Raw genomic sequence first — 9,114 nt, forward strand, 5'->3', positions numbered from 1 at the left:
TAATTTTAGGAGTGCATTTAATGATGGGAAATGATAGATGGAATTATTTGTAGAAATAAATAGATGTTTTTTTTATATATAAAAAATATAAAATTTGGGGTAAGTTTTAAAATTTTAAAAAATTGAACAATTACATTTTGGCTGAAACAAGTATTTTTTTGGTGGATTTTGTTTTTGTTTTTTTAATCAAAAAAAATTCCCAAAGTAAATAAATTCTTTGGCCAAACAGATTTTGCCAAAAAAAAATTCTTCAAAAAATGCTTGCAATATCTATGATCAACTGGTCCTAAATTTCATTAGTTTATGTGACAAATGTGAACTACTATATGAATGATAAACACATATTTGAAATTAAATTCAAGGAAAGGGTAAATTTATTTTAATTATAATTATTTTTTGGTCTTTTTTCCTAATAACTTTTACCATTTTTTTATTTGAGAAAGTTTAGAAATTTCACATTTTTGTTCACTTCCTTTTCTTGGAATCTTGTTTGGTAGTTCATGTATATGGTGGAGGAGTGTGTGGAAGACATAAGAAAGAGAGAGAATAGTACAACTATGGCTTGCATTCTATTGTCTTTTGTACTGTCTACTGAAGAGAAATGTAATAACCCTTTTTTATTTTATTTTTATACATTATGCATCTCAATTTACGTGACATAATTTAATTTAACATAAAATTTAAAATGTTTTTATTTTATTTTTTAAACTTATAATTTAAGAGTCCGTTTGAATTGACTTATAAGTTACTGATAAATTATTTTTATTTTTTTGAGTATTTATTTGGGTAATTTAAAGCTATTTTGTGTTTAAGATAACCCTAAAAAAATAATTGGATCTGTTTGACTTAACTTATTTGAAGCAGTTTATAAGCCAAAAATAAATAAATTGGGCTATCCGAATTTATTTTTTGACTTATAAGCTGTTTTAAATAAGTTAATTCAAACAGACACTAAAATAAGTTATAAATATTTTTATATAATTATAAATCATTTCATTAAAGATAGAATGAACATTTTTGAAGTTAAGTTGTTAGTATAAATATAAACGTGTCATTCATTTTTAAAAACTGATTTTAAAAAAAGCTAGTCATATAAATTAGTAAGACGGAACTACTCCCTTTCTTCACTTGTCCACTATTTTCAAAAATAATTTTAACTTTTACTTTTCATAGAAATAATTATTTTTTTCCATTTTTAATCTTAATATTAATTATTTATTCTTCAATTATTTTTCAATATCCAATACTAAACATCAATTAATATGTGTAATACAATAAAATAATCATGTTGATTATTATTTTCTTAATGAGTGTATCAAATTCAAACGTGATAAATAAAGTTGATTATTTAAAATATTTAAAACCTTTTTAATGCTTAGCTGGAATTAACGTAACACAGCTGTCATTATGGTACGGTCCGCAGCGTAACCGCACCTTCCAACGTCGCCGTTTTTCCACATAATAATTATTTCTCTTTTTTTTTTGTTTTTTTTATTTTCTTCTGGAATTTGCTGTCTTCTCTACCTACCTACGCCCCAACCCACCCCATCCCACCCACCCCACTCCTGTAAATTTCAAAATGTCCATTTTGTCCAAGTCCTTTTATTTAAATGACACTTCAATCCCTCATTTTTATACTTCATATGAATTTTATCCAAGTGGAATCTCACTTTGTTGGTTCTCTACATAAAAACTTGTGGGGTTGAAGGGGTATCTCAACCAAATTTACTCCAATACCCTTCTCTCTGTTAATTAGAACGTTTTTGTTATAAATGCAACCTACTACAAAATAAAAATCATAAATTACAAAATGCTTTACATAGATTTGAGAGGGATATTTTCATAAATTTTTGGAATTATTACCCGATGCATTTATATTGATTAGTTTTAATTTAATTTTGGTTTATCCTATTTATTTGAATTTGTTAGATTACCTACAAGAGAATACTCATTTTAATTAATTAAATGAATAGAAATCTAAAGTAAAATGGTCAAATAAGATTTAAATGAAAAAAGTAATCAAGACATATTCCACATAGTAATAATAAATTTTTTTTAAATTCATAAATATCTCAAATAAGTGACATAATGCTATTGTAAATCGCGATTCAATATATCAAATTATAATTTTTTTATGAACTCACATTAACTCATTACGAAAAATTTATCTTTATTTACACTTCAATGAATAGAAATATAAAGTAAAATGGTCAAATAAGATTTAAATGAGAAAAGTATTCAAAGACCTATTCCTCATATTAATAAAACGTGTGTATATATATATATATATATCTTAAATTCATAAACATCTCAAGTAAGTGACGTATAACTAAAATAATGCAAGTTAAAATTTTAATTTTTTTAAAATATAAATCATGATTAAATATATTAAGTTAAATATAAATCAAATTTCCATTATTGAAAGTTTACTTTTCAAATATATTCAAATTCAAATCAAACACGTCAAATGTTCTAATCACTTTCTTTTTCTATTATTGATAATAAAGACGAGAAAAATAAATAAATTCTTTGAAATTGTTTAAAAATTTATAAAAACTTAAAAACAATTACATAACATATAAAAAACAGTTTAAAAATACAAAAAAAGAAAATGAAATATAAAAGTAATTACTTTTATGTAATCAAAAACATAAATATAAACAAACTATTAATTATTGACAAGTCTAGATTTAATTATCTTAAAGTCCATATCAACCAAGTCAAAAAAGTAGTCCACTATTTGAGAGAAAAAACAAAAGTCTCTATCAAGGTTATAATGTACCAAATACTTTTTAAAAATTAAGGTTAATCCCAATTTCAATATTCTTAAAAACAGTCAAACCTAAATGGCAATAACCGTAATTACGCCTCAATCTAGTGCCCTATTTTCTCACAAAATTACAAAATCTGTTAAATATTTTTTCCCATTTCTCGAAAACAGTCAAAATAAAAATCTCATTTTTTACAAAAGTGAACAAGTACAAATCCGTCATTTCAATAATTCATCAAGGGCAAAATAGTCTTTTCGATTTCGCCTATAAATATCAGACGTTCGCTTTCACAAATAACACACTCTCAGTACAAAAGCGCAACACCACCGCCTTTTCTCTCTCTAAAACATTACCGGTCGTCGCCGGAGACAATATCCGTCGACGTCACCGGAGAAAACTTTCGCCGGAAAGTAATCTCTGTCACAGTTTTTCACTTTTATTAAACTTCCGTATTTGTTTCCGGCCACATCAATAAACCGACGACGTACATACTGTGGCCGGAGGAAACATCGGCGGAGAAGGAGAAGGAGAAGGAGGAGGAGGAAGTAAGTTCAGTTTCAACTAATTTAATACGACATCACTTCACTCGCAGTGGTTGATTACCGGAAAGTACGCCGTGTTTTTTAGTTTTGTAGAACAGTGAGCTTATCGGGAAAAGGAAACGACGTCGTTTAATAAGTCGGAGAACGTTAAACGACGTTGTTTTAGTGATTTAATCAGCGAAGTTAAAAGGAGGGAGTTTTAAAACGGGGTTTTGTTTTAAAACGGTATCGTTTTTAAAAAAAATGGTTTGACTGATTCATCCTCGAAACGGGAGAAAGAATAAAGAAGAAAAGCAGAGGAAGGGAACGGTGTCGTATGGGGAGGTTAGGAGTTGGGTTAGCGGTGGGTTGTGCTATGGCGGCGTGTATTGTAGCAGCAGCTATGGTGGGTAAGAGGGTTAGCAAGAGGAGAAAGTGGAGGAAAATGGTGAAAGTTTTGGAAGAACTGGAGGAGTCATGTGATACAACTGTTGGTAGATTAAAACAGGTAGTTGATGCTATGGCTGTTGAAATGCATGCTGGACTTGCTTCTGAAGGAGGGAGTAAACTCAAGATGTTGCTTACATATGTTGATAAACTCCCAAATGGGTATGTATGCAATCCACACATTTGCATTAAAGTTTTTAACTTTTGTTTATCAGGCAACTGTTACAAATGCTAGCAACTTTTAGTTTTCCATGTCATGTTTTTTTTCTCTCTTGCCTCATTTGATTTGTGCTTCATTTGCTTAGCTGTTACGTTTTGAAAATTTAGATGAATATTTACTTACGTACACATATGGATGCTTTCTTTATGATTATTTTGTTTTCTTTTGATAATTTCATTCGTTCACGCGTTTATTGCTAGGCTTAATGTAGGCAAAGCATTGGTAGTTTCTTTTGAGGTGGGTGGGTAGGGTGGGGGGTTTACAAGTGTTTGCCCTTGAAAGGGAGGGTTTGTGTGAAAGATTGTGCTTTTCTGTTATATGGTAGTAGATCTTTTGTCTTTATGGTTGATTAGGGGGGTTTGTATTTGGCTTTTTTTTTTTGGATGTATTATGTGTTTAGGGTCGTGAAGTACGAGGAACAATGCAATGTACTTAATACTTTGTTGAACTAGTTTGATCACGGATAGAATTTGAGTCACTAGCGAATGGTTTTTTACTTCCTCCTTCAGTGACATAAAGGGGTCCTATTTTCAAGTTCCTGTTGTTTTTTAACCATGGTACTGATTTTCTTTCAATGTACAAGACCAGAGACGATGTTTTTTCGACTTTATGTTTCTCTTTTTGTTTCCCTCTTCTTCTTTTGTTTTTCTCTAAGGGCTTTCATGAACTTTATTCTTTAGATTTTTTGATTAGATGGAAGGTTGAATCAGATATCAGGTTCATTTTGATCAATATTAATAGTCAATCCATAACATCCTTGAATGCTATAGTAACTAATTCAATGTTAACATGCTTCTACTGCTTGTTCCCCCCCCCCCCCCCCCCCCTATTTATCCTCTTTGATTGCATGTGCACTTGTTTGGTAATTTCATGCAGGTGTTGGCCCTTAGCATATATAATGAAAATTAGGCATTGGAATCTTACTGAATTATCTATTTTGTTGGACATAACTGTATCTATTTTATTATTTATTTCTTTGGTGTTAACATATAAGGGGAGATGTACTTTTAAAAGTTGAGAATGCAGTACTAGAGAAATATTTACTTATCTTGTCCTAAAAAGAGAAACTTTAAAATGGATTTTCTTCAAGATCAAATACAAATTAAAAGAATGAGGCTTTTCGGTTGAATCGTCACTTGAGCTAGTGAAACACAAGAGAACTCCTCACTCTGTGTTGCAGTTTTAATGTTGGCTGACTGGTAGCTACTTTGTTAGTTGTCTCTAATGATCAACTTTTGGTAACTTGATAACTAATTCTGGGCTTATGATTTTAGTAGTGAGAAGGGAACATATTATGGTCTAGACCTTGGTGGCACAAACTTTAGAGTTTTGAGAGTCCATTTAGGAGACCAAAGGTCTTCTATTCTTGGACAAGACATTGAACGCCAACCCATTCCGCAACACCTAATGACAAGCACAAGCGAGGTAGCTGAGTTTGTGCTTCTAATTTTTCTGTTATCTTCCTGCAAACAGCAAATTTTTAATTTGATTTGATAGAGATCAACAGTCTTTACCTTTTTTGTTATGTGTAGGATCTGTTTGATTTTATTGCATCATCGCTAAAGGATTTCATTGAAAAGGAGGGTAGTGTCTCGGAGCAGCCTTCACCTAGGAGGAGAGATCTTGGCTTCACATTTTCATTTCCTGTGAAGCAATCTTCCGTGTCATCTGGCATTTTGATGAAATGGACAAAAGGATTTGCGATTGAAGATACGGTTAGTTAACAGGAGTCCTTGCTCTTGGATTCTATATAATTCAAAGTTTATAAATGTCTATCACTTACCTTTTATGAATAAAATCATAATTATCAATCTTGTGGGATGTGACACTTTCCTTTTTAGTGCTTGTGTGCGATATTTTGATAGGAAATTTAGTACTGCTTGTGTGTGTTACTTGAACTGTATAATATGACCATGCAAAGCTAACAGCTTGAAGAAGCTGTGTTTTCTTTTCTAAGCCGTCTCAATATTTCCTTTATATTAAAAGTGACAGCAAATGAAAAATAGTTATCAGTGATGTGAATATGTGGTACAGATTTATGAACCTCCTATGCATGCCCTTTTTTTTTTTTAAAGGTCATTGATATGGAATTGTCAATTTACAATATATCTTTCTTTCTGCTCTCACATTTCTTTATTTGTAGATTGGAAGAGACGTTTCTGAATGTCTGCAGCTAGCACTGTCCAGGAAAGGTCTAGATGTGCGGGTTGCAGCACTGGTGAGCACTTCCATTTTCCAGCTTCTTGCTTCTTCGCAACTTATGCTAAGACATATTTCCTTGCTCATCTCCGTGAGACTTTCTTTTGGATTTTTGCTATCTTCCACTAGGCTCATATTACATGGTTTAATGCCCCTTTGTTTGTGCTTTTAGGTGTTACTTAGAGCTGTATGACATGTATTTCTCCTCATAATAGGATAGTTAATTGTAGAACTTATTTCAGTGAAGCTGTACAATAGACGTCCTAGCACTTGTTTTTTGGTCTCTGTGGAACATTAAAACAAAGGAAATGGGCATATAGAGAAATGAAATTTTTTCTACTATCATGTATCTTGCCTTCTTTGAGTGTTCAGTCAAGGTTGATATTGGATCATTCCGTTCGGAAGACACAGACAGGTGGCTTACAAAGAAAATTTCAGTTCTATAGGGAATTTGATGTTATGATTAAATTTTTATGTAGTATTAGGACAAAAGTAGTTGGTTATGAATTAAATCATCCGTAGTGTAAGTGCAATATCATTTCTACATTCAGGAAAACCATTATTTTGTCACTAGTTTATAAATGTCTTACCTTGTGTATAAGTTGGAGAAGTACTGTGGTTAATATTTTTCTCTGTCTTATGTAGTGTTCTCCTTCAAATTTTAATAGAGGCTTGATTAGTTTTAGCTCTTGTGCAATGGGTGTTAGAGCTTATTGTTGTTGCATTATGCCCCAGATAAATGACACTGTGGGAACTCTAGCTCTTGGACATTATAATGATGAAGACACAGTTGCTGCGGTTATAATTGGGACTGGCACTAATGCATGCTATTTGGAGCGGGCAGATGCAATTATTAAGTGTCAAGGTCTTTTAACAACATCTGGAGGCATGGTATATTTACTTGCTTATGTTCATTTTTTTTCTAGTCTTGGTTTTTTTAATAAAAGTTTGCTTATGTCTTCCTACTTTCTTTAAATAGGTGGTCAATATGGAATGGGGAAACTTTTGGTCATCTCATTTACCAAGAACCTTTTATGATATCGACTTGGATGTTGCTAGCTCAAATCCAAATGATCAGGTAAAGTTTCTATTTCTTGGAAACTCCGTGTATTTCATGTGACTTGTTACACACTTCAAGCATCATATTCGAGGATTATGCTGCAGGGCTTTGAGAAAATGATATCAGGAATGTATTTGGGAGACATTGTCAGGAGAGTGCTCCTTAGAATGTCTGAAGAATCAGATGATTTTGGACCTTCATCTTCAAAATTAGCAATTCCTTTCGTCTTGAGGTGCAACATGTTTTCTGTTCAGATTTTGTTTTCAAGTTCAGCTCTTTGTTTATCCTAAGTGCATTTTATATTGATACATTTGAGATCTTAACTGCATCTTCTCACTTTTTCGCTGGATATTTCTATGTGATGTTTGCAGTTTAGTACTTACTACTTTAACTGGAAATAATGACAGGACACCGTTGATGGCTGCTATGCACGAGGATGATTCACCCGACTTGAGTGAAGTAGCCAAAATCCTAGAAGAAGTTCTGGAGGTAGACCCTTTTACCTTCCTATCCTACACTTCAATATTGTAACTCAATGATTGTGACATGATATTTGTCCACTTCTTGTTTAATACTACTTGGCGTGTTGCTTGGTTTCTTACTGTCTGGTTCTTGGGGCTCCCGACTTTCAGTTACCTGACGTGCCAGTGAAAGTCCGGAAGCTTGTAGTGAAGGTATGTGATGTCATTACTCGAAGGGCTGCTCGACTAGCAGCTGCTGGTATCGTAGGAATTTTGAAGAAGATCGGTCGAGATGGGAGTGGGGGCATAGCCAGTGGAAAATTAAGGAGTGATAAGCCAAGTCGGATGAGAAGAACAGTTGTGGCTATCGAGGGTGGTCTGTACACAAGCTACACCACATTTAGAGAATACCTAACTGAAGCAATGAAGGAAATTTTAGGGGAAGATGTTTCCCCTCATGTCATTCTTAGGGTCATGGAAGATGGATCAGGCACTGGAGCAGCTCTTGTTGCTGCTGCAAATTCACCCTCTGAGGCGGATCTGGTACAGCTGCAGTGAATAGAAGCAAATACTAATATATATATATATACATATATATATATATAGATATACACAGCTTTGTAAATTGTAGAAAATATCTCAATCCATCAAAATGTAAAAGGGAGGAGGTTGTGTATATGTGTCATAGATGTCAAATATGATATTACATAGTCTAGGATATCCCCATTGCTGTCTTAGAATGATATTGGCCCATTACAAGTTGAAGAAAATTAAATGGTATTGTTGATTCCAGTAATTTATCTCATTTCTCTATTTTGTGTATGTAAAGAGATGATCTTTTCAAATGCTCTCATTTAATTATTTATTCATTTGTTCTCAAAACACAAGTTCTTTTCCACTTGTATTATATTGTTTATGCTTTCAGCGGTTCGATGATCTCGTATGCTCACTATTTGTAATGAGCTACAAAATCAAATCTTAGGTCGGACCGAGTAAACATTAATGGAAAAAAAAAAAGGAGGCATTTGGCCATGCAAAGCTTTTCCAGAAAAGCTTATAAAGCAAAGGGATTCTCTAAGGAGAACTTGATTTCAATTCTTTTAGTGTTCCTTTATTCACATTCCAGTAAACATGACATCATTTTGAAGCAAGAATATATTATCCCCCTTACAATAGGGGAAGGGAACCATTCTCCTACCTTTTTGTCCACTCGTTTCACTTTATGATACTAGTGGATATGTTCGCGCTTCACACGATTTATATCTATTTTCTTGTTAATTTTGTTGATATAGAATTGAAAAATAATAATATGAATCTTAATTATATAATGTAAAGATATACATACAACAACAACAATCAAGTGGAATCCCACAATGTGGGGTCTGGGGAGGATAAATTATACGCAGACCTTACTCCTACCAAGGTAGGACGGCTG

General features: G+C 32.6%; 1 protein-coding gene across 2 annotated transcripts; it reads left to right on the top strand.

The window, feature by feature from the left end:
- The first annotated feature begins 3,073 nt into the window (after positions 1–3,073).
- LOC129904333 (hexokinase-3) lies at positions 3,074–8,475 on the top strand. 2 transcript variants are annotated; one of them, XM_055979892.1, is made up of 9 exons: positions 3,074–3,901; positions 5,234–5,384; positions 5,492–5,674; positions 6,103–6,177; positions 6,894–7,049; positions 7,138–7,236; positions 7,323–7,450; positions 7,626–7,707; positions 7,851–8,475. In XM_055979892.1, exons 1-9 carry the CDS (start codon positions 3,630–3,632, stop codon positions 8,235–8,237), a joined length of 1,533 nt encoding a protein of 510 aa, XP_055835867.1. In that variant the 5' UTR covers positions 3,074–3,629; the 3' UTR covers positions 8,238–8,475. The 2 variants fall into 2 exon arrangements, with proteins under 2 accessions (XP_055835867.1, XP_055835868.1); XM_055979893.1 differs by lacking the exon at positions 3,074–3,901 and adding an exon at positions 4,809–5,158.
- The last annotated feature ends 639 nt before the right edge of the window (positions 8,476–9,114 follow it).

The sequence above is a fragment of the Solanum dulcamara genome, chromosome 9, assembly GCF_947179165.1.
Source record: "Solanum dulcamara chromosome 9, daSolDulc1.2, whole genome shotgun sequence".
NCBI classification, from domain to species: Eukaryota; Viridiplantae; Streptophyta; class Magnoliopsida; order Solanales; family Solanaceae; genus Solanum; species Solanum dulcamara.

Excerpts from the sequence above, each read along its gene's own strand:
- LOC129904333 (XM_055979892.1), top strand. The coding sequence starts at position 3,630 with ATGGGGAGGTTAGGAGTTGGGTTAGCGGTGGGTTGTGCTATGGCGGCG. Across the intron at positions 5,675-6,102 it reads GATTTGCGATTGAAGATACG|ATTGGAAGAGACGTTTCTGA; the intron begins GTTAGTTAACAG and ends CTTTATTTGTAG. Across the intron at positions 7,050-7,137 it reads TAACAACATCTGGAGGCATG|GTGGTCAATATGGAATGGGG; the intron begins GTATATTTACTT and ends TTCTTTAAATAG.